The 26,675-nt window shown below is 38.1% G+C and overlaps 2 protein-coding genes across 3 annotated transcripts in view; one reads left to right on the top strand and one right to left on the bottom strand.

Moving 5' to 3' along the window:
* Window positions 1-682, top strand: part of FANCL (FA complementation group L) — a 116,179-nt gene extending 115,497 nt beyond the window's left edge. The window contains exon 16 of the mRNA XM_038551321.1: window positions 52-682. Within this exon, the coding sequence (XP_038407249.1) occupies window positions 52-142 (91 nt within the window). The 3' untranslated portion in view covers window positions 143-682. The remainder of the gene's footprint in view (window positions 1-51) is intronic.
* Window positions 1-26,675, bottom strand: part of VRK2 (VRK serine/threonine kinase 2) — a 215,441-nt gene that overhangs the window by 22,073 nt on the left and 166,693 nt on the right. For both annotated transcript variants that reach the window (XM_038551317.1, XM_038551316.1), the window contains exons 9-11: window positions 13,397-13,529; window positions 4,229-4,343; window positions 2,201-2,259 (exon numbers count right to left, since the gene is read on the bottom strand). In XM_038551317.1, the coding sequence (XP_038407245.1) occupies window positions 2,201-2,259; window positions 4,229-4,343; window positions 13,397-13,529 (307 nt within the window). The remainder of the gene's footprint in view (window positions 1-2,200; window positions 2,260-4,228; window positions 4,344-13,396; window positions 13,530-26,675) is intronic.

Here is a 26,675-nt window from a genome sequence, read left to right as displayed (position 1 = left end):
AAATATCCCAAATGGAGAAGAGAGCTTAATGTGATGGGAAAATTTTCACAGGTTATGGTTTGAAGACAAAGGAAGATTCCTGGAACCCCACCAACTGCCAGCAGCTGTGCTGCAAAGTCTTCGTGGGTCTGGGGCGTGTTAAAATGAGGTATCCGGGAGGTTGGAAAGAGAGAAAAAGAAAAGCCACCTCTTATAAATTCATTATTATCAACCTGAAGCTTAGACTATTGTGATGTATTACCGCTCTAAATGCTAGCCTTCCAAGATCTGGATTTATTATTTTAAGTATACTTTTTAATTTACTAGCATATCTCTGGAGCTATAAAACAAAATGCTTTGAGTAGTATGAAATTATGATATTCTTGAATCATCTGCTTTTAAGCTAATGAAGTATTAAATATCATTACTATCATTTCAGGAGATAGAAACTTTTGCAACTATTATTATTACACTGAGCTGGACGCGTGTATTGGAAACTTGTTGGTGGTTTTATTTCATAAATTGCCTTAGTGACAAACCTTTTATAAATCGGATTAATTGTCATGCTTGCAGTATTCACTCCTAAGTACAGCCAACTAAGAGATCTTTGGTTAATATTAAAGTTTCAATGTTTTGTGCTTTAGAAATAGAAATCTGCACTTTATAAAATAATAGGATGGGCTCAAATAAATGGTTTGTACTGAAAACAGAGAACCTGGCACTCTTGTCATTTCTTGTTATCACTCGGATCTCATCTCCAGTAGTAGGAGTATCACAGAATATACACAGGCCCACAAGCATTTAACTTGTGCAACCCAGGGCAGCAGGGCTTTCTTTTCTAATACTGAACCGAACAGTCACCTTTTGTGCCTGAGGGGCAAAAAAGGTAAGGGAGATACGCAGAGAAAACTTTCTTTGACATCTCCTATCTCTTTCTCTTGCTGTCCTCTTGAGTAAAACATAAGCTGTATGACTTGGTCAAAATGCCAATAAGCCTATTAGCCAAAAAGGCAGACTGGCATTTTGACCAAGTTACTCAGTGCAGTTACAGAAACGGAGAGCTTTCATCCTTCAACCCATCCACCCTGAAGGAGAATACTCCCGGGTTTGTGCCCTCCGTCAGAAGAGGGACTCCAGAAAGTGGGAGGCAGGAGGCTCACACTGGGGCGGCCTTAGGACTTGGGGAATGGAGGTGGAAAAGCAGAACTGCTTTGTTCCTCTTTCGTTTCTCATGGAAATGAACATTTTGGTTTCTTGTCAAAGATGGGCTATAAATAGAAGTTTAAGATAATTTAACTCTCCATTTAAACTCTCAGATGGAAACTGATGCTATTTGACCTCATCTAGAGGGTCGGCGTACACATTCACTTTCGTAAGTCAGCTAAAAGCCAACTTTGAGATTGCCCAATAGAGAGAGAGAACAAGATTCATTCTGCTTATCTGTCTCTGAGAAAAAGCGAGCCTGACAGCACAAGCCAGCTCTTTTCTGTAAGACAATCGAACTCATTTATTAAATTGGTGAACAATGTGCCATGCATGCATATGCAAACGACAGGCACTTGGGTAATTGTGAATTGACTTACTATTTTTACTGATAATACCGTCAATTAAAGAATTGCAAGAAGATCCATACTAACTTGAAAGAGAAAAACCACTTAATGAAACATACCTTCAAATCCCAAGGTTATATGCCTTCACCAATCCAAAAGTATTTTTTTTTTTTTTTGCTTTTTTTTGCTGGCTGTTTAGTCAGAGTGCAACCCAGGTCTAAACAGCACTCAAGTGTTGAATGATTTGGTTTTTCAAATTATCGATTGAAAGTAGTCTTCCCCTAGATCGACTTTATCTCCTTTCAACTATGTACAGGTGGACAACATCAGAACGTCAACTCTGAAAGTACTAGATATAACTGACTACTAAACCTGTGTATGATTCCTCCCTTCCGGTAAAAAAAATAAATAAATAAAAATAAAAAAAAATTGCAGTCAGCAAAGCCTAGAACATGGCCTCAGTGTTTTCTTGCAGCCTTCTTGGGTTCTAATGTCAGAGAGGATCTAAACGTTCTCTCCTCTAGTAACCCGGTGCACAGCACTTTCTCCTGCCCGTGGGGATGGGAGCGGGTAGATTAAGCAGAAGCTGTGAAACAAGAGTGACAAATGTGCAGATGTGATGACCTGTAAATCATACAGGAGAAGGTGGTGGAAGTTATCATTTGACTTACGGCAGCAGCTTCCGGAAGGAGCCCATTTAAGCACTGACTCAGGGAGCTCATCCAACAGACTAAAATAAAATAGAGTGATACACAATGAAATCTGTTTACCATCCTGTGATTCACTGTTTTGATTAGAAAACAAAATTCAAACTCTGTGTTGGCGGGTCACCCATATTATGCCTTTCAATATTTTTTTTCACCCACCTGTAAGGGGCAAGAGGGTAAGTGGAGGTGGGCGAGATCCCTCAATTCTCAATGACCAATTTTCTACCAATCACCTAGAAACTAAATGTAAATTTACAGTGTAAATGCTTTAATTCATAGTCCGTGCTTGTAGAAACGCAGAAGCAGGGACATTATCATGATTTTTTTTTCTTAAAAACAAGAAAAAATATGTGAGAAAATTGTATCAGGATTTTTCAGGAGATGTTTCCCTCCGGTGCTCACCCTCGGGGAGGGGCAAATTATTTCCCTATTTATGTGCACTGTTCTCCTTTGGGCAGTGCTTTATGCTATCCTGTGATTAAATAGGTTTACAAGAAATATCCACATAGCAAAACAAACAAGAAAAGGCATTATTCTAACCCCTTCCGGTGTTTTACTGAACAAGTACAATTCTTTGAAGTGGCTTCAGCCACCAATATATAAAAATGCAACTAAGGTTATTGATATGAATGTTTGATTGGCAAACTCGGGCAGAGGCAGAGTTGCAACAGTAAATGCACCGCTCTAAGGGCACCCTACGTCAGGAAAACAAAGGGCACGGGGCGGATACGGTCTCATGGTTGTACAGGCAAGCACGCCCTTGAAGGACACTCAGCGCATGCCTTCTTAGCGGGCCGAATGAATTATGATCATATAATACTTACCATCGGAGTTTACAAATGTCTATAGGTTACCTTAATTATAAACTTCATCAGGTATTATTAGCTTTACTGGTTTATAGGTTTAGGTTAGTACTCAAATCAAAAAGAAGATACACATAAGGGTCCCCAAAATGTAAATGGAGGTCATGCTTACTGGCATTAGATTTCATTATTTTGCACGACACCGTATCCTATTTGAATGGACCCACGTAGGCACGGTCTTAGGACATCTACAATGAGAGCATCCATCTAGGTCTATTGATTAAAGACTGGATCAGATCATAGGAGTAAGTCTTATCAAAAGAAGAAATACGTAGCGTCTTCAGAATTAAAACGCGAATCTTTTAAATATAGCACATTATGCAAATGAGGTGAACCGAGGTGAAAAACCGGGTATCAAGATTGTTTACATATGCCCGTTACTGTGCTTTGCCCGTGACCCGTATATTGAAAAATGTCGGTTAATACAGACCATTAATCACCGCCGTAAATAACTGATCAGGCAAGTCTAATACTGACTTCTAGAAACGTGTTGGTTCGGGCACGGGGCCGGGGCTCGCGCTCCCAGGCCGGGGGGCCTCGCGGAACCGCCGGTGCCTGCCGGCCGCGCCCGCGGGCGAGGGGAGCTCGCGAGGGGCCTGCGGGGCGAGCCTGGCTCCCGGGCCCCGCGGCCTCTGCCCCTCGCCGCGACTCCCCTGACCTGCGGGCGCAGCGCCCCGGGGTGCCTCCGGGCGGCCGGGCCGGGCTGTTCTGCGCCGCGCACGGCGGCCTTCCTCGGGCCTCGGCGGGGAGGAGTCGGGACGCGCTGCCCCGCGGGTGACCCGGGCCTCGGGCGGGCCGACTCCGGGTGAGAAGGCGGACGCGGCACCCGAGGCGCCCTCTGCGCTGCAGGCCCGGGCCTTGGTGGACACCCTCCGTGTGCGTCCCCGAGCCTTGCTGGTTCCTCCCTCGGGAACAGGACACGCTCCGTGGCACACGCAGCGCCGGGGGACGGGAGAGGGCTGCTCCCGCGGGCCCGGGCTGCCCCGGCTCTGGAACCTTCCCCAGTGGCGGTGCACGCGGCGGGGCGGGGCGGGGCGGGGCGGTCTGGCCCCCATTGCAGGCCGAGCCCCCGCGGGCCCCCCCCCCGGCCCCCGCGACCCCCCGCGACCCCCGGCCCGAGGGCGCGCACCTGGTCTTGGCGGCCTGCACGGCGGCCGGGTCCCGCGCCTCCCAGGGCAGGCGGCCGGCGCAGCAGCGCAGCAGGCAGTAGGCCAGGGTCTCCAGGTCACTCCGGCGGGACGGCGCTGCGGGAGGAAGCGGCGGGAGACACGTGAGGCCGGGCCCGCGCCCAGCGCCCTGACGCAACCCGAACGGGCCGCAGGGGCAGAGGCGTCGTGTTTGCGCAGCTGCACGGAAGCCTCAAGGCCGGGCCCGGGCCGCCGCCGGGAGAAGGGTCGGCTCCCGCGGCCTCCCGCGGCCTGGCCTGTCACGGGAACCTGAGCTCCACGGCCCCTGACACGATCCAGACAACCCACAACCCGGCACCGACACTTTCTCAAAGAGCCGAGCAGTAAAACAAAGAAATAAATGTCTGCGGCTAAATTGCTGCCATATGTGGCAGGAGGCCCCGGGGGCGCCCGGCCACGCCGAGACCCTGCGGGCGCAGGGGACGCAGCAGCCGCAGGCCCGGCCTGCTCCGCTCGCCCAGCAGCTCCGGCAGCCGGAAGAATATGACAAAACTGCCATCTAGTGTGCAGGACTAAAAAACAGGCCCTGCTGAAGATTTCTCGATTGAAGGAGAGAAAACCTCAACTGTCGGAGGCATGAGGTTCAAGGCCTACAGATACTAGGGAGAGAAGCAGCCTGAGCCGAGTCTGGGCCAACGGGCCCGGACAGGACACCTGACACCTGACACCTGACACCTGACGGCGCGGCGGTGGTGTGCGGGGCAGCCGGCCAGAGGCTTCCCGGGTTTAGAGCAGGATGGCTTTTCATCAAAAAAATAAAAAAATAAAAAAAAAAACCATACAGGGGAGCATTTTTAGGCCACCGTAAATATAACTTCTATCAAACTACTCGGTGCTACAGACTAATTGTATCGTGATTCTTTGCGTTTTTTAAAGCGTCTACTGTGAAAAGACAAGACAAATGAAGTCCACTGTAAGCCAAAGTAGAACAAATATTACTGAAATAACGATTAAAACATTAACGAGATCCCACAAAATAAACTCATTTTTTTTATAACCACTGCAAATTGTTATAAAACAATAGGCTGGTATTTACATTTCTGCCATTACTTGAATGTTCATCTGTGCAGGGATATAAAATCTCCTAAGTGCAATATGTGGCTGTTAAACCTGCTGTAAACAGGTATCCTATTTTATTGTCGTTCATTAAATAAACTCTGAAAAGTCACTCAGTAAACTTAGTTTTTAATTTAAAAAGTCGCCTATTAAGAAGAACGCGGCTAGCACATCATAACGACTTTTGGTGATCATACACAAGTTATTATAAAAGCAGAAGACAAGATTAGCCGTTACACGTAGGCTATCTTAACTGCTATTAGAGCACTGGATTATTAAAGGCCCTTCAATCTAGCAGAATGCTACAGTCCCATGGGCGCCGTTTGCTTTCTTCACAAGCTTCAACAATGTCCTAATGCAAGACTTGGCTCTCCTATTAAAATAAAAACACAATCTCTACCACGCTGTTTGGTACTGATTTCTTCAGTCATAAATCTCCCACTAATAATGGAATGGTTCCATTTGTACAGATGTGTTCACAAGTCCCTTTTCCATTATGGCAATTCCTGGTTACCACCACTTGAAAAAAAAAAAAATTTCACATCCTCTAATTTAAAAAAAAAAAAAAAAAATCTGGCACCTGTTTGGACGACACAGGCTACACACAAGAGGCCCTCTGAGGAAAAATAATCAGAAAGTGGAATAAACTTTCCCAGTCACTTCCCCCCTCCTCCAACAGAGGGATGACTTGATAGGAAGCTGTAAGTAAAAGTAAGGACAAGTCCTTTAGATTTCTGAAGCCAATCTTTCATAAACTGGTTTTCATTCGAAATAGCCCCTTGAGAGTTAACTTTACTTCACTATTATAGTTTGATCTTACCTAATTAAAATACATTATCACATTTTCCATCTTTATTTTCTTTTATTGCACATATACATTGATAACTATAGTTATGTAAATGTTTTACCACATTTCCACTAAAATACATGTAATGTTAGAAAAAAAAAAATCCTATAGTCACTCTTTCCCACCATGAAAGAGAGACCTTTCCCTGAAGTGCCTTCAGAGGAACAAATGCAAAATTCTGTGTTTTAATGAACTTTAATGAAGTTCAACCCCAAGACTCGACCCATGATTAAGTCTTCTTTCCAGCTACTGTACAGAGAAGAGTCATCCTAATACCTGTTAAATTCACTGAAAATAAATATTCTAGATGACCACATTAGCATCTATGTGAATGTGTAATTAACACAATGAATTGATCATATATTTTTAACTGACTTTAAAATACATCTTCGAAATACAGATGATAGGACAAAAGGATAATTATAGAACTCAGGAATTAAATAGTTGGATAGGAATTATACTAGTCTATTATTTCCTGTGCATTTGAAAAAAAAATAAAATGCTGAAAGTAAAAAGAAAAGAACTGATTATATTTGAAGAGAACTCTTAATATCTAAATATAAAAATCTTTTTAATTTGAAAGTTGAAATATGAAGTATTTTGTTTCTGTAGAATTTGGTCTCTGTATAATTTATTGTAATATATAATATATTCTTCAGTTGAATTTGATTATTAATGTAATCATTAACAGTAGTATATTTTTATGTAGATTTTACTTACGATGCTACAGCTTAGAAATGTGGCAAGATTTTGTTATTAATACTTTTCCTCTACACTACATTGTTAGTTTTAAAATATAATTTCGCATCTAGTTTTTATTTACCTCATTAATATGGAGCCATGCAAATGACTCTTCACTGAAAGCCTGTTGTGTTCTCAATTGTTTAACATTTCTAAATTATAAAGTACTGCCAAGAGTAACAACAATTAAAAAAAAAAAAAGGCACGGGTTGGGACTTGAATTCTATCTATTCTTCTAGAAAGCAGATTCCAGGAACAGTGGACACTAGAATGCATAATTAAAATAAAACCAACTGATATGATTTGTGGATCTGCTACTGTGCCAGATGCTCCAGCTGCTTTTATATTATCTCATTTAATCATTCTAACAATAGTATAAAGTACTACTAAGCCTATTGATAAATAAGAGAAGCTCGGAGAGGTTAAGCAACTTGTTTAGTATCACAAAGCAAAACTTGATGAAGCTCTGCACTGAAATCCCAATCTTTCCGAATCCGGAGCCGACACTCAATTAACAATTACTTTGCCCTGTCATTAGTTTTAACACCCTTTAAACCACATTACACATAGTACTTCTACAGTCGGGGGAGTACCTGAGGTGGGCTTTTTCACTTACAACACCAGAAGACATACTGATGCAAGCATGGTTGTCTGGCAAGGAATAAATCAGCAGCAGGTCCTGAGAGGCAGCAGTAACTAAAGTTTCCATGCGACTATCCTTCTATGAAATGATTTCTTTCAAATCACTTCATTCGATGAAGAAGGGGGTCTACTTAAAGCATTACTTTATAAAGTGTTTTGAATGTCTTTCCCAGCTGCTAGGAGAACAGGAGAAGCTAACTTAAGAGGACTGGTCCTTATTCTAAAGACAAACCAGAGTAAAAGTCTCTGGGGCCAACTCACCAAATGGAATGAAACAGGAATTGAGGGAAAAAGAAACTGTAAGTGTTAATCCCAAAATGGATCAGATTATTTGCCTAAAGTGCTTTCTGTTTAGTTTTATTTTTTACAGAGAGTAACATGAAGTATGAAGAAAAATAAGAAATAATAAAGTGAACTTAAAAACTTCTGCCTTAGGCAGACAGGGTTGAAATGCCCAAAATACGAGTTGCTATGCCCAGAAATGACCTAAGAAAGGAGAAAACATCTGAACAGGATGCTCACCTGAAGAAGTGAATGGTGACCACCCATGGCACAAATTTAGAGTGTATGCTTTCATTCCCAACTAGTAACCTGTATCATTACATTTTGTCAATTCAGATTGACAAAGAGCTGAAAAATTTCACAGTGGCCACAATATATTGCATTTCAAAAAGGATATCTCAAAGAAAGCATTAAACTCAGTCTCTCTTATTTTCTCCGTACCTTTAAAATTTTATTTTTTTCAAAGGCCGGTTTTTTAAATGATTTTATTTATTTATTTTAGGGAGGGAGGGAAGGGGCGGGGGAGAGAAGCAGACTTCCCACTTAGCAGAGAGCCCTACATGGGGCTTGAGCCCAGGACCCTAAGATCATGACCTGAACCCAAAGCAGATGCAGATGCTCAACTGACTGAGCCATCCAGGCACCCCAGTATGTTTAAAATTTTAAGTCTTAGTTTTTGTTTTTGTTTTTTTCTTAATGAAACGCTACGGTGTGAATCTTAGGAAAAGTTATTTAATAGAGCAAAGGGGTTGTTTTGTTTTTTTGTTCTTTTAATTTTTATTTTATCCATCCTCCCACCCCCTTCCCTTTTTGTTCTCCAGAGTTAAGAGTCTGTTTCTTGGTTTGCCTCCCTTTCTGGTTTGTTTGTTTTTCTCACCTTTGCTTATTTTGTTTCCTAAATTTCACAAAGTTATCTTATATTTGGCCAATGTATATTATTAACCCAATCAAATAGTTCAAGACCTACATTAAGGCCTTAAAAGTCATGGCTAAATGTCAAAATTGGGTTATACCATGTAGAACAAATAGTATCTTCATTATTTTTTATTTATATATCGACCAAAGACTGTTTATAGCAGTAAATTTACCTAAAAACAGAAATCAATGGTATGCTTTTCTGACTACTAACAGGATCCAAGCTTGATGGTGTACCTTAATATCATAATTGAAAAATAGGTTCCTTTTTTGGAATTATTGTTTGAGGTGATAAATATTGTGTAAACTATATCATTTCCTCAAGTTTGGTAACATGAAAATACACTCTCAGTTTATTTCACATATATTTTGTAAGCTGGAGTGCTAGATTGGAGTGAAAGGAAACTGTGCAAAAAATAACACAAGACTTGGATTTCATATATCATAGCAATTGGCAAAAATAAAAAGTATATGTCTCTTTCCTTGATACTGAATATATTACACAAACAAATGGACATTTAAAATGCAATTTAGACATCATATTTTATGGTCATCAATGATGTCAAATTAAAACAGGTATTATACACTCAATGCAGAGGTCTGAAGTATTTAAAAAAGCTCAATATGTTAAATGCAGTATATCTCTAGAGAAATTAGGTATTGACTGCATGCCTCAGTGAGTAGAAAAATCTACAAAAATCCATACCACACATTGATCCAAATATTGCTTTTTAACATTACTAAGAATGTAACAAATTTTAAAATAGTATATTTGACACAGATATAATTCTCTTTAATTATCAGGCAACAAGCCCAAAATATGTCAATGTTTATGCATGTTAGTTTTTATGAAGAAGAAAAAATTAATAATAGAAGAGATAGGTAAATCCAATGTATATTACTCTAATTTTACATTAAATGAAGCATTTCAGCCACTCAGAAAATACCTTTAGGTCATACAAGAGAATTGAGTTTGGAAGAATAACTGCAATTTTTAAAAAGCATACCGATTTACATAGATATATGGCAGTCCCAGGAACGTTCATTCAACTATCCATCCGTCTCTAGATATCTCTATTCCTATTTTTTGGTTTATAGTAATACAAACTGCCTTCCTTTTACATAAGGTTGAACTAGAAAATGCTTATGTGAAACTGTGATTGGTACCTTATACAAACTCCTTCATTAAGAAAACCCAACTAATCCACAGGAAAATGAGAGTTCGCTCTGGTTTCCGAATACTCACTACAAAACGTAGGAGAGACCAGACAGTCTGATCAGGTTACCAGTCTCTGTTAAGTGGCTAATTCATAAGGCAGTTTTACACTAAATTCTGAATATTTCCCTGGACCTGACCAGACACAGATATACCTGACATATAGCAAATGCTTTGACAACTGGAGGTTCTATTTCCTAGAGATAACTTGTTTTGCTCTTTATGTTTTCCTTTGCATTATCTTTCTCAGTATTTATTTGATCTCATAGCTGGACTGGTATAGAAAAGATTTTTCTGAGATTAAACTACATAGTGACTGTACTGAAAGTAAACACATGAATATTTATGAATCTGACCTTCTACATTTAACTACAGGATTTATGGCCCTGTTTATTCTGGCTTCTAGATATGACTAAATGATCATTTCATTTCTAATAAAATCCTAAAGTAAAATGTTTTATTTTGGGAAATTAAATGCAAAACATTAGGAATGAATAGTACTCAAACATTTGAGGATATCAAACCCTTCACTTTATATATTAGACTAAAACTGCATATTATAATTTCAGCAAATGTATATATTTATGTGTACGTATTTATGCATGTGTGTGTGTGTGTGTGTGTGTGTGTGTGTATATGCATTCATGTATGTATGTGTATATAGTGGATCCTTGAAAAACACGGATTTGAATTGCCTGGGTCTACTTATATGCAGAGTTTTTTACAATACAGTACTGTTAATGTATTTTCTCCTCCTTATGATTTTCTTAGTAACATTTTCTTTCTCTAGCTTACTTTATTGTAAAAATACAGTATGTAATACATATGACATAAAAAAATATGTGTTAATAGACTATGTTATCTGGTAAGGCTTCTGGCTATCAGTAGACTTCAGTGGTTAAGTTTTGGGGGAGTCAAAAGTTATACATGGATTTTTGACTATGTGGGGCATCAGCATCCCTAACCCTCAGGTTGTTCAAGGGTTAACTGTATATGTATGCATATCCATATGTAGATATCTATGTGTAGATATAGATATGCCTAGAAGTTTAGTGTAAATTCTATTTTGAATGCATTTAAGGGAATCCACTTTTTATAAGAATCTTGTGAAACCCATGATAAAAATGCATTATTCACTACAGCATATAACTTTCTAGCAAATACCAAAATTATGTAATAAAGGCACTTCTCTGAATAGTCCTTCCAGGGAGGTAATACCATCTTTCTACCATCATTCTCAGTTTAGTCTTATCCTCAGAGACTCAGCATGGTGAAATCTACCCAACTCATCAACATGTGTTATTATTTGGGGAGGAAAAACCTTAAATGGACTACAAAATAAAAAACTGTTTAAACTGTTCATGAAGATAACATAATGAAAACGCTGCCATGGGGGGGCCTGGGCGGCTCAAAAGGTTAAGCATCTGCCTTTGGCTCAGGTCATGATCCCAGGGTTCTGGGATCGAGTCCTATATCAGGCACCCTGCAGAGCAGGGAGCCTGCTTCTCCTTCTGCCTCTGCCTCCCTCTGTCTCTCATGAATAAATAAAATCTTAAAAAAAAAAAAATCACTGCCTTAACCTACAGAGTATAGAGGGCATTTGGAATTAACATAGACTGACTGTTGACCCAACTAACATGTGACAATTCTACTTTCCATACTGCAATCACAGTTGTTTCTTAGCAATTTCAACAGTCAAAATCTGAAAGGACCAGAATTAGAGCTATCTATAGAAATAAGTGGCCGAATCACATAAGTTAATATCATTAACATAACTGGACCAATGCTTAAGAATCTGTATGATGAATTTCTAGCTATACTGCTATGAAAAAGTACTTCTGAGTTTCTGCAAATTCTTTCATACTAATAAATCCAGCAAAAACGAGAAGCAAAATTCATTTGGAGTCAAAGAACTTTAAATTGAAAAATATATCAGTAAGCATTTGCCTCTTAAAGTCCTTAATTAAAGCCATGTCCCACTATATTTTTAAATGCTCATTGATTCATTAACAATGTAAATGGTGAAAAATTACACAATATCACTAAATTTCTTAGTGATCATTACTTTTCTAACTATCCTATTCTTGAAAAAAAAAAATAGTGGTTTCTATTACTCTGATCAGGAATACAAAAGGTAATTTCCATTTCAGAAACTGTAACCTATGAATTCTTCCTGGAAAGAAGGCATACAACTGACGCACTTATTTCACTTTTTACTGGCTTACCTTACAGTAGTGTGGGTTTTAATTGCTCTGGAAAATGATCAAGCCCTCTATATTACATGGTCAATGGTCCTTTTAACAGAAAAGGCAATAATATACAGTTGTTTGCACCAACCAAAACTCCTCAGAAAGTATCAGCTTAGGGTAACAGTTCAACAGCCATTAACAAGTGCAAATGTCTAATTGTCTTTTAGTGAAATGGAGTCCTTTCAACACTGTTTTTAAATTATTTTTATGGTTTAGCATATTTGAAAATACTTTTATAAATAAAGTTTACAAAGAATATGATTTTGAAAGGCAAACTTTTTCAATAATCACCATTTTTTTACTAGCATAACATTAGAATTGACTTTTTGTCTTGCTGACAGAGCAACTAAGAAAGTACAGTTGCATTGACCATATTGATTGTGAACAAAGCAACCATCAGTGGGACTCTGCACCATATATTTTCAATATTGACCTCCTACTTCCTTTTCCATGGCTTTCTGGGTCGGCTATTGGATTTGGACTGCAGTGTAATAAACAGCTAAGGTTTAATTAATGGTAAATGAATACAAGACATAGGTTATGACTTTAACTAATTAGGGAATTGTTGAATTAAGTCTGCCTTGGAATGCAAGGCAGTACAATCAATATCCAATAAAAGGACTATGTATGTAATTTACCTGCAAATGTGTTTCCAATACCATCAAAGTGAGTTTAAATAAGTAAGATATATGAAAGGCGACTAGGAAAGATTTCCACAAGTTAACACTTTATAGTTTCAGAAAAGATTTCCTTATTGTTGAGGGATGGTATCTTCTAAAAACTCTGATAAGGGCCTGGTGAAAAACAGGAATAATTCTTCCCATGTGCACCTTTACCAAATCTGTTAATAGTGGTGATTGCATACAAACTCACTTGCTGACCTCCAAATTTAAACTATAAAAACTAGTGATTTCCTGGCCCAAATCAGCATCAAGTTTTGTTTACTTGACATCCTGCCACATCCTTCTCACTTGTCACAATCTGTCTCCTCCCCCTGTTAGGAAAAATATTCATTGGCATACAGGAACTCAGTACTTGTGATAAAAATCTCGTCCACATTCTCACTCTTCAGACTGACTATGCAAAGGGCATATCATGGGCCTTATTACTCTTTAATCATTCTTCTGAAATAACATTAAGAAACAGAAAAAAAGAAACCTACCTACTCCCTTGTGGGCATCTACGCTGGTAAACTCTATTGTCCCATTATGGGCTTTTTTAGGATTTTCCTGATACTGTTTGTGGTTCCCATTGGGACAATATCTGTAGCAAAGTCCATAATCTGCAAGATAAACCTGGAAGACATGAACAGAGAAATGAATAATGCTTTTGTCCTCTGAAAATATAACCTTTATAATTAAGTCTTAAGAAACTGATAGGTTAAGAACAGCCTCACATCTACATTTTATTAAACCAAATGGTGCCTCAGGATAAAATATGTACAACTGGGGGTCATAACAACTAACTTCCCAGCTTAAATCCTTACTTCATCATGGGCATATCTTGTTTCTGAGCTGACTTAGATTTTAGTCCTTTTTATTTTACTCCTAAATTCCCTTCCCTGCAGGTGGGCATCCAGATATCATAAACTACAATAGTTTTTTTTTTTTTAATCTGTATTCATACAGCTTATGAGATCTGCCTTTTCTTTTAACCCCTCCCCTAAACATAAACGTTTTCAAGCAGGGAGGGGACAGGAGAGCAAATAATCTAAAAATGTAAACCCAATGTTATAGGAAACTCCATTAACAGGAAGCATAAAAATAGTGAACAGACTATAAGAGGTAATGACTCTTAAAAAAAAAAAAAAGAGACAGAGAGAAAGAAACCACCATGTTGTCTGTATTTAAGAATGGAACATCAATGCAGTACTTTTGGCCTTTCAGACCGATCCATATCATCACTGTTATCTTTGTAAGTCGGTCAGAATTGCAAGCAGGGTCTCCAAACAGAATATAGATTGTTAAAAGTCAGATGGCAATTCAAGTGAATTTTTCTCAGATTACTTTTGGAGAGAGAAAAAAGGGGGGAGAAGTAGTTTTACAGATATAGCATGCACTGAATAGGGAACTGATACTAGACATTTATTCTCACATGTAGTCAGAACAGAGGAGTCCCCAACTCTGTTACCATGCTCCCTCCAAAAAGAAAGCAGTTAAAAATTTTTAAATGTGTTGTTTCACATATATTTCTTTAAAATTGGGGGACTGAGGTGACATTTCATGATAGAGCTTCAAGACAACAGAGTATTGCAATACAACCTGTGTTTTAAAATAGAATACCCATTAAAAGAAAATTTAGTATGAAATCTAAGTCTCTAAGTTTCTGGTTTTACGATAGCCTAAGGAGGAGATAATTTGACCTTCAAAATATAAACAGCACAGAGTTTTCTTCATCTGATGGAGAATATAGCTTGCTAGAGTGTCTGGAAACATGATATTTCAGTTTTCTCTCTCTCGCCCACAGACACCATTTCTCAACATGGCCTCAGAAGTAACCGATCCCTCTGCCCTAAATAACTAGACTCCAGGATCAGATGTGTAACTGGTTGCTTGCTTTCACTATTTATGATGCACTTTATTTAGTTTGAGAACTAAATAGACTTCACTTCGCGAAGTAGATATCCTGAAAATGTACATACTGGTAACTCAGCAAAAGGAAACATTTTAAATATGCTAGAGTAATTTACTATTTGAAAAAAAAAAAAAGATCTATAGGCAAACCATAAGAGACTCTTAACTACAGAGAATAAACTGAGGGTTGGTGGAGGGGAGGCACAAGGCAGGATGAGGTAACTGGATGATGGGCATTAAGGTAGGCATGTGATATGATGAGCACTGAGAGTTATATACAAGTGATGAATTACTGAACTCTACATCTGAAACTAATGATGGCTAACTGAATTTAAATAAAAATATTTAAAAATTTTTTAAAAAGACCTATCAAGTTTTCATGCAGTCGGTAGTTCAAAATAAAAAAAAAAAAATCAGGCCTAAAATTTATGGAGTGCCTAATATGCACCAGATAACATGCTAAGAGCTTTATATTCACTGACCTATGGCATCCTCACAGAAATCTTGTAGGTGGGTACCATTACCTCCATTTTACTCAAGTACAAACTGAAGCCTAGTGAGATTATGTGATTTGTGTAGTAAGATGACACCGGAATCTTCACATTCAATCACTGTCAGAGGGAAATTGCACTGGACAAGTTACACAGACAAGGAAGACTTCATTCAAAGCTACTACATAAGAGAGAGTGACTACTGCAATTGGGTAGGGAGTTTGAACTCAACTCCACTGAAACAAAAAATGGGCAAGTTTTTAAGTGCAGGGGGTGAGCTAGTGAAATAACTGGAGGAGGTTAAGGGGAGGCTGTTCAGAGTGACTAGGCTGTCCATGTTGTTATTTGGAGTATAGGCTCAGAGACAAGGGCACAAGGGCACAAACTTTCTTAATGAATATATTTTAAAGGGGGTGGCTCCCAGGTCCTTGAGAAAGACATTCCCAGCTTTTAAAACTGGCAAGAGGCTGGGAGAAGATGTATATCTCAAAGACGCAGAGAAAGAATTTACAATTTCAAGTTTTCTAAGGTAAATGCTCTAAAATAAATAAATAGATAAATTTTTTAAAAGGGACAGGGGCCTCTAATCGAAAGAAAATTGTTCTAAAGTTTAGTCAAGCTGAAGGGGAACACGAAGGTCTTCTTGATCATCAGGGAGGTATGTGCCTCAAGATGGTATTGGCTTGCACCAACTCTGAAGGGCAAAGCAGGGTCTACATTTAATATAAGGACAAGAAGCTAATAATATAGTAAAGAAAACATATGGTAACCATTTTACTCCCCATAGGGGACATTAAGTAAAAATACCTCTTTGAGATAGTGATTTCATTTCCTTTGGATAAATACCCAGAAGTGGATTGTTGGATCACAGGGTAGTTCTATTTTTAATTTCTTGAGGAACCTCCATACTGTCTTCCACAGGGGCTGCACTAGTTTACATTACCACCAATAGTGCACCAGGGTTCCCTTTTCTCCACATCCTCACCAACACTTATTTCTTGTCTTTTTGATAATAGCCTAATTGGAATGAGTTGGTATCACATTATGGTTTTGACTTGCATTTCTCAGATGATTTAGTGATGCTGAGTACCTTTTTATTTGTCCGTTGGCCATCTGGATGTCTTCTTTGGAAAACTATCTACACCAGTCCTTTGCCCATTTTTTAATTGGGTTGCTTTGCTTTTGTTATTGAGTTGTATGAGTTCTTTGCATATATTGGCTATACCCTCACTGGTGGTTCAGAAATGTTTTTTCCCATTCTATAATTGCCTCTTCATTTTGTTGATGGTTTCCTTTACTGTGCAGAAACTTTTTAGTTTGATGTAGTCCTACTTGTTGATTTTTGCTTTAGTTGCCTTTGCTTTTGGTGTCAAATCCAAAGATGACTGCCAAGACCAGTATCAAGGAGATTTTTCCTGTTTTCTTCTAGAAGTTTTATGGTTTCAAATCTTATGTTCAAGTCTTTAATCCACTTGGAGTTAATTTTTGTGTATGGTGTAAGATATGGGCCTAGTTTCATTCTTTTCCATGTAGCTGTCCAGTTTTCCTGACACCATTTAAGAGATTACCCTTACCCAGGGGTAAACCGAGTGGGGGGAAAAGAAAAAAAATTAGAGAGGAAGACAAACCATGAAAGACTCCTAACTCTGGGAAACAAACGGTTGCAAAAGAGGAGGATGAGGGGGGTGGGGGTGACTGGGTGATGGGCAATAAGGACAGCATTTGATGGAATGAGCACTGGGTGTTCCACTATATGTTGGCAAATTGAATTTAAATAAAATTTTTTTTTAAAAAAGAGATCATCTTTTCCTTATATATATTCTTGGCTCCTTGTGAAAGATTGACCATACACACATGAGTTTATTTCTGGAGTCTCTATTCTGTTGCATTGATCTACATGTCTGTTCTTATGCTCATACCATATTGTTTTGATTACTAGAACTTTGTAATCCAGCTTGAGATCAGGAGGTATGAGGCCTCCAACACTGTTCTTCCTTCTCAAGTTTGCTGTGGCAACTCAGGACCTTTTGTGGTTCCAAAGAATTTTTAGAATTGTTTTTCTATTTCTGTGAAAAAGACCATTGGAAATTTGATAAGGACTAAACAGTCTGTGGACTATTCTGGATAGTATGGACATTTTAAAAATTTTAGTTCTTCCAATCCATCAGCATGGAATTTCTATTTATTTGTGTCTTCTTCAATTTTTTTAATCAGTGTTTTATAGCTTTCAGTACATAGGTCTTTCATGTTCTTGGTTAAATTTATTCCTAAATCTTTTATTCTTATTCATGCTATCATAAATAGAATTATTTTAATTTTCCCTTTCAATAGCTCATTGTTAGTGTATGGAAATTCAACTGATCCTTGCATACTGACTTTGTATCCTGCAACTTTACTGAATTCATTTAGTTCTAATAGACTTCTGGAGGAATCTTTAGGGTTTTCTCTATCTATATAATATCATGTCCTCCACAGAGATAATTTTACTGCTTCCTTTCCAACATGAATGACTTTACTTTTCTTGTCTAATTGCTCTAAGTAAAACTTCCGGTACTAATAAAAATGGTAAGAGTAGTCATTCTTGAATAAAACAAATTTCAGCAGCACATTAAAGAGGAATATATCATGATCAAGTGGGACTTATTCCTGGGATGAAAGGTGAGAGTAGTCATTCTTGTCATTTTCCTGACCTTAAAGGAGGAACACTCAGCTTTTTACCATTGATTACGATTGTCTATGGGCTTGTCCTAACTGGCCTTTTTTATATTAAGGTATGTTCTTTATAAAAAAAAATATTAATTTTTATTTTGGAGGGGGGTAGAAGGAGAGAGAGAAAGAGAATCTTAAGAAGACGCCATGCCCAGTGTGGAGTCCCATGCAGGGCTCAATCTCTGACATCATGACCTAAGTCAAAATCAAGAGTCAGACCCTTAAACAAGTGAGCTACTCAGGTGCCCCAAGGTATGTTCCTTCTCTATGTAATTTTTAGAGACTTTTTAATCATGAGAGGATGTTAAATTTGTCAATTTTTTTCTGCATCTATTTACATGATCATGGGATTCTTAGCACTCATTTTGTTAATGTGATGTATTGCATTGGTTGATTTGCTTATTTTGAACTTCCTTGCATCCCAGGAGTAAGTCCCACTTGATCATGATATATTCCTCTTTAATGTACTGCTGAAATCGGTTTGCTAATATTTTGTTTACTGTTTTTGCATCTATGGCCATCAAGGATATTGGCCTATAATTTTCTTTTCCTGTAGTACCCTTGTCTGGCTTTGATACCACATTAATGTTGGCTTCTTTTTTTTTTTTTTTTTTTTAAAGATTTTATTTATTTATTCATGATAGTCACAGAGAGAGAGAGAGAGAGAGGCAGAGAGACACAGGCAGAGGGAGAAGCAGGCTCCATGCACCGGGAGCCCGACGTGGGATTCGATCCCGGGTCTCCAGGATCGCGCCCTGGGCCAAAGGCAGGCGCCAAACCGCTGCGCCACCCAGGGATCCCTAATGTTGGCTTCTTAAAATGAGTTTAAAAGTGTCTCCTTTAAAATAAGTAAGTAAGTAAGTAAATAAATAAATAAATAAAAGTGTCTCTTTTCTATTTTTTGGAAGAGTTTGAAAAGAATTCATATTAATTCTTTAAATGTTTGGTAGAGGGATCCCTGGGTGGCTCAGCGGTTTGTCGCCTGCCTTTGGCCAGGGTGTGATCCTGGAGACCCAGGATCGAGTCCGACATCAGGCTCCCTGCATGGAGCCTGCTTCTCCCTCTGCCTGTGTCTCTGCCCTTCTCTCTCTCTCTGTCATAAAAAAAAATAAATAAATAAATAAATAAATAAATGTTTGGTAGAATTCACCAATGACGTCATCTGATCCTGGGCTTTTCCTTGTTGACAGGTTTTGATTGTTACTTAAATCTCCTTACCAGTAATAGGTCTGGTCAGATTGTCTATTTCTCCATGATTCAATCTTGGTAGGTTGCATGTTTCTAAAAATTTATCCATTTCTTCTAGCATATATAATATGTTGGCATATAATTGTTCATAGTAGTTTCTTATTATTGTTAGACTTTATTAGTTACAATGTCTCATCTTTCATTTCTGATTTCATTGATTGGGGTCTTTTTTTTGGGGGGGGTCTTCTTTTTTAGTCTAAAGGTTTTCCAATTTTGTCGATTCTTTCAAAAAGTCATCGCTGTTTCAATGATCTTTTCTAGTCTTTTTAGTCTCTATTTCATTTATTTTGGCTCTGAAATTTATTATTTTCTTTCTTCTACTAACTTTGTGCTTATTCTTCTTTTTCTAGTTCCTTTAAGTATAAAGTTAGGTTGTTTACTTAAGATCTTTTTTCTTAATGTAGGCATTTATCATTATAAATTTACCTCTTAGAACTCCTTTTCTTGTCTCCCAAAAGTTTTAGTATGTTGTATTTCCATTTTTACTTATCTAAAGGTATTCTTTGATGTCCCTTTTAATACTAGTAATTCAGGAGCATGTTGTTTAATCTCCACTATGTGTGAAGTTTCCAATTTTCCTATAATTGACTTCTAGTTTCAATCTTCTTAAATTTATTAAGATTTATTCTGTGGCCTATGATCTATCCTAGAGAACGTTCCATGTGTATTTAGAAGAATGTGTATTCTGTTGCAGTTGGATGGAATGACTTGTATATGTTTGTTAATCCATCTCATCTAACATGTAGTTTAAGCCCAATGTTTCCTCATTGTTTTTCACCTGGATGATCTACTGGTTATTGAAAATGGGATACTGGAACCTCATATTATTGCATTATTGTCTATAGGTGATAATCTTTAATCTGTTAATGTATGCTTTATTTATTTAGTGCTCCAATATTGGGTGCATGGTCAGTGTTTTTTTTGTTGCTGTTGTTGTTGTTTTTAGATTTTATTTATTCATGAGAGATAGATAGAGAGAGAGAGAGAGGCAGAGACACAGGCAGAGGGAGAAGCAGGCTCCGTGCAGGGAGCCTGATGTAGGACTCGGTCCTGGGACTCCAGGATCATGCCCTGGGCCAAAGGCAGGCGCTAAACCACTGAGTCACCCAGGGATCCCCGGTCAGTGGTCTTAATAGAGTTGTGGGCAGGATTCAAAATAATCATGGAATGCTATCGAGCAAAGTGATAAAACAACTATCTCCACCACCCTATATAACCCCTCCTGTTTTTTCAATTTGTTTTTTATCTACTAAGGCAGTATATGGCTTAGAATATTTATATTCTATGAGAACTAGATATAGTCTCTAAAATTCTTGTAAGTTTTACTGCTAGCATCTATCAGTATTACAGATCTTGACACACTACTGAAGAAATTTAGGAGTGACTGCATTTGGTAAGTAGAGATTTTGGTGTATGTCAATAATTTGTCCCAAGGTATCAAAACGTTTATAAATTAATTTGATACAAATTAGGTCAAAGTGAGAGCTTCTATGAAGATTTGGTGGTAGAAAAACAATCTAGAATTCTGTAAGAACAATTCAAAGAAAGAAAGAAAAGACTGGGAGATACTGTCAAACAAGATAAGAAGGGAATAAAGGAAGAAAATTTGTTGAGGTCCTAATTATGTGATAATCACTGGGCAAAGTACTTTTCACAAATTATGTCATTAAATACAGGCAATCTCCCAGTTAGGTAGCACTGGGTCTCACTTTACATATGAGGAGGACAAGCACCCCAGTAACTAATTAATTAACTCGTCCAAGTCAGAGCTAGTAAAGGACGGAAGCAGGATTCAATTCCATGCCAATATAATATCAAAGTCCATTCTCTCTTTTTTAAAATAGTATAGAATTTGGGGTTCTGTCCATTTCTGAAATTTTGTTGGAGTCAAAAATAAGTTTAAGCAGAACTTAATCCACAATAAGGTTTGCAGTCTAGGTCCTATTTTTGTGTGTCCTTGAGCTAAGAATGATTTTTACATTTTTATAGGATTATAAAAAAAAAAAAAAGAAAAGAAAAGAAAGAAAAAAAGAGAATATGCAGCAGAGACCCATATGTGGCCCACAGAGCTCATAAAAGCCTAAAATATTTACTATCTGGCTCTTTACAGAAAAAGTTTGCCAACCCCTAATCTAAAATAAAACTTGCTTTCCAGTTAACTTTTTAAATATTATCTTTTTTCTATGAAATAAAAAATAACAACTAGTTAATATTTTTCACTTTCAGTATAAATATATATAATATCCCTAGTTCTAGACAAGCCTGTAGTGGGAAACTCAATAGTACCAAGGTCAAGTAGGAAGTGATTATTTGCATTGTAATCATACTAGGTATAGGAAAATGTAAATATCTAGCTCCCTAATGCACTTTAATTATTTTTAAGATTTTATTTGAGAGAGAGAGAGAGCACATATGAGCAGGGGGGAGGGGCAGAAGGAGAGAAAAGCAGACTCCCCACTGAGTGGGGAGCCCCCAAGGGCTCCATCCCAGGATCCTGAGATCATGACCTGAGCCAAAGGCGGACACTTAACTGAGCCACCCAGGAGCCCCTCTGGTGTTCCCTGTCAGAACTGTATCACAATCTGAGCTCTCCTAGCCCAATTCTTCCTGTCCCCCCTTCCTATCACATGGGTCATGTCAACATCCCACTCTTAAAGCTTTGCTTGTCCAATCCTGTTTTTTCTCTTTTCCTCCTTCCTTGGTAATATACTTGCTTTCCCCCTGTAAGGCCTTGCACTCCTAATTCCGTCTCAGCATTGACCCTCTGAGATCTGAATTTGGCACAATTTGGCCTGTAAATCATAGTCCTCATTAAAAGCACTAAACAAATAAAGATGAAAACAAATTAGACTTTGGTGTCCATGAAGAACCCAACATTCTTATACTGAACAGGACTGTCTCAAACATTCTCCCCCTTTACTCAGCCAGATCTGTATCCATATATGCCACATTCTCAAGTTCTGCACTTAAACCTTCACTTCCCATCACCTTTGTTTCCAAATGTGGGAAGGCTCTTACACTGCTTTATTTTTCCAAATGGATAGGTAGAACCAATGATTACAGAACACCCTGTGATAAGTCCTCTTTGCAGTGAATTACATGGGAAGAAGCGCCTTTGTCTTCAATCCAGCACACCTCTAGGGGTGCCCAACATGCTCTTCTCTGCTTCCTATCACAACCTTGGATTCACACTTCACAATTCCTAGGTTCACCACTCACCCCTGAATCCTATTGTGGTATGTACATTCCTTCAACCACAAAGAAACTCACTGGGTTTTCATTTGTGTCCCACAGACTTACTACTTAAAAATGTAATCGAGTTATTTAGCTTTGCTTTTCTTTTTTCCCTGGGGCGGGGAGGGGTACAAAGGGAAAGGGAGAGAATCTTCAGCAATTTCCATGCCCAGCACAGAGCCCAATGAGGGGCTCAATCTCACAGCCTTGAGATCAATGACCTGAGCCAAAATCAAGAGTTGAATGCTTAACTGACTGAGCCACCCAGGGGACCCCTAGCTTTTCCTTTATTTAAGCCCTGGCTCCCCATTTATGGACTATAAGCTCCAGAGGGACAAATGGCCAAGATAATGTTGTATACATATTTGTATCCATGACAGTACCTTTTCTTAAGGCCTTCTGCCCAGGCTTAAGTAAATTTTTATCGATTTGACTTGATGGTAATAACTGGAAAAATTGAAGTAAATTCTTTTCAGTAGACACCTGAGTGCCAAGCATGATAAACTATCGAGAATTGTTTATTTAAAGAAAAAAAAAGAATGCATATTTATTGTTTGCCATGTGAAAGCATGAAGTGCTTTAGAGAAGTCAAATCATTTAACCCTCATGACCCTAAAAGGGGTTTATTTTAAGATATCTTGAGGATGAGAAAACAATGAGTAAAGTTAGGTACTCTGTGCAAAACAAACTTAGAGTAAGGGGCAAAGTTGAAAGTGAACCTCTATCAGTCTGATCAGAAGCTGAGTTTTTTTTTCCATATGTCTCACATAGAGAAAAGAGATGATATAAGTGCATCTACAGGTTCAAATATAACATTTACTTTGAGAAAAGTACAGCAGATTTAAATTTAGTAATATTTTAGAGCAAGAAGAGTTTATTTCTAATTGAGGGGCTCAGAGAAAGAATCATTTGAGTTGGGCCTTGACAAATATCTAAGATTTCCACAAATGCGGACAGCAAAAAAGAGGTAACCCAAGAAGGAAAACCAGGGCACGGGTTAGTGTAGGTCGAGAATACAGAGGTTATTGGAAATACATCATGAGTCAGAAAAGCTGGCTAGCATCAGCTTACACTGAAAGATTCTAAAACCATGTTAAGAAGCTGAGACATAATTTTTATATGCAAATGACAGTCACCAGAGGCTTTTGGCAAGAAATAGTATTATCAGTACCAGCAGCACCATAATGAGGAAAAAGTAGCAAAGAATAAGAGTGGGTAACAACAGTCTAGGCAAAGAGCAATGGGAGGGCAGACTAGGACCCTGGTGAGCAAAAGAAGGGAGACAAAGGGGAACCATGGTTCTTAGAAAAGAGGACCAATGACAACTCTAAAAATGATGTGGCTGGATTCCACACCAGTGAGGGTTCAGTGAAGAAAGAAAACAGGAGGAAGAGGTGGTTTGGATGGAAAATGATTTATTCATTTTTGTACCAAAAGTGAACTGGCTGGTTAGTGGCTAACACTCTAACCCAACTAGTTCCTGGTTCTTTCAGTTTATGCAAGATTGAGGGACATATTCATAGTTGATGGAAAAAAAGTAAAGGACCTCTTTCCCACCAAGAGTCAAATCGGCTGCCTTCCTGCTCCCCAAGCAACCAGGAGTCCTACGTACCAAGGGGTCAGACTGGCTCAAATGGAAGCATTTCTCAACACTTAATGTGATGGATAAGAAAAATGTCAGCTGGGGAATGGGTGCAAGAGGTTATGGAGCTGAGACAGGAAGAAGGAAGACATAATGTGAACAAATGTCATTGCCCAGTGGGATGGGCCACCCATTAGCTCACGTTACTACTTTACCTCCCCTTGCAGACTGATTATACGTTAGAGATGTATATTCAGCCCCCAAAATGGGATTCCCTTTCTAAGAACTATTTTTGTCATATCTCATAATTTACACTTATACAATTAAATCCTTTTACTTAACACATGTTGTATCAAGAAACGTGTCTGTTAAGCTCTCATTGTCAGGGACTGATGGATATTATACTATGGAGGGAGACAGTCACTATTCATGACTTTTTTAAATGGAAATTTAGAAAACACTTTTAAAACTCTATCAAGAACATAGACTTATTCAGCAACTCTAAAGGCTCTTTTTAAAAAAAGCCAGCATTTATCTTATTTGAATAGGGTATAATATTTCCCTATTTTTTCCAACAAGATACTATAATGTGAAAATCTTCACAATAAACTAAATGCTTACTAATGAAAATCACTATGTGCTGAAAGAGGAACGAAGCATGCAATGTGTAAGCAGCATGTTTATGTTCATAAACATCATTTGTGTCTGTTAAAAACCTGTATGTAACCTTAGAGATGCTACTACATTTTGATATAAATCTGTGCTTTTTATTTTTATTGTATAGTACTTTTTTTTCAACTTCCCTACCTTGTTTTTGCCAGTAATGTCATATTACCACTATACAGTCTAGACAAAATAATGCAACTTTTGAGATGCCAGCTTACTTTCAAACATGATGCTTATTAGAATAAGCATGAAGATGTATTTTTCAAAACGATAGCCTGACCTTATCTGAGCTATAAAAAGTCTGCAGTTTGTTTCCTGATGGATGCAACATGCGATTATTCTTTAAAAAAAAAAAATCTGTTTTATGTGTTGGGAGATTTTTTCCCCTCTTAGATCTCATAATTACCTACTCTATTTCAAATCTGGAATTTTGTCCTGTTTCCTTTATATGTAATATTGACTGAGAATGAGAGATTTAAAGACTCGTCCATGAAGTTAACATATGAAGAAAAGGCAGACAAGCTGTACCTCTTATGAACTCTTCGAGGCATCTACTGTTCCATCAGGCCCAAGTCTATGGCTCCTTTAAATGGTGCTATAGATTCAAGCATCATAACAGAACACCAAGGTATTTAGAAGTATCCTATGTGATACTCACATTTTGAGCCCATGACCTGTTTTTCTATTCCAGCCTGTTTCTTTTAGCAATATGTGAAAGCCCATTTGATCAAATAGGGCTGTGACTTAATATGCTTTCCAGACTTTGGGGGGAAATTCCCTCAATAGATCATATGTGAGCAATTGCTTCTTTACTAAAAATGCCTTTCACCCACAAAAGAAAACCTTTCCAATTACAGTCTCTTTCCAATTTGTCCTTCTGACATAAGGTCTCAAGAATTATATGAAAGAACCTACAAGAATTATATGAAAGAACCTTTCTTCCGAATTTCCAATGTGATATCAAAGCACATAATTTGTGTCTGTCCTTTAACAAAATAAACAGGCAATGGGGAGGATAATCTGAATTGCATCCAATTTATGGTCTTCCTTTTTGTCTAAATCAAATCTGAACCAAAGACCTTTCAGCATGTAGGTAAGCATTCTCAGAGCTTTGTATATCTGTAAATAGATACAAAATGTTAGCTGATATGATTTGATTGTCATTGATATAATATTATAAACACGTTCACCACATGAAGTTATATCTACATAAAACACAGCTAACCAACATTCAACATAGCCGCCCCCTGTTCTACATTAACTAAAAACTCCCCTGATTTCAAAGACAGCATTTGAGATTGCCAGCACCAATGCCATTCATACATACAGTCCCCTGGGGTTCCACAGTTTTTGAACAGCCCCTAAAATGGGGTTACATCTTAACCCATCCAATTTATGCAGCTTAATGAGGTGACTCAGAATCCAAAAGTGCCATTTTCCCATACTAACTCATACTAACTAAAAAACAAACGAACCCCCTATATATAGCCTTTCGTGAATCAGGATGCTCAAACATTCTTTGGTCGTATATGCATCTGGCCTTTAGAAATACAAATAATATGACCAGTGGGATTCAGTAGGCACTCGATAAAGCATGCATTGATTATAGGAAAACACTAATTTTTCAACAGCACTAACTGTCTTGGGAACCATATTCTTGGGAATAGGTAATTTGTTAAATGGGCCATCCTATATTTACAGTGCACATACACTCCTAAAATGTGAAATATTTTCCCTTATATAGAAGACAGACCCTGGATGTTCTGGTCCCTACAACTGGAGGGATGTCTATCATATCAAACTACACATCTACACACCGCGGCAGAACTACACTTAATAAATCCAATTTATTACCATCTTCTTAATATCTAACCAGAACACCATTATGTCTTTTTCATAAATCTAAAGAATTCTTGGAAAATGAAGATATGGCATTCT

This window comes from Canis lupus, chromosome 10 (assembly GCF_011100685.1).
Source record: "Canis lupus familiaris isolate Mischka breed German Shepherd chromosome 10, alternate assembly UU_Cfam_GSD_1.0, whole genome shotgun sequence".
In the NCBI taxonomy this organism is placed as follows: Eukaryota; Metazoa; Chordata; class Mammalia; order Carnivora; family Canidae; genus Canis; species Canis lupus.
This window is presented reverse-complemented; position numbering and strand designations above follow the sequence as displayed.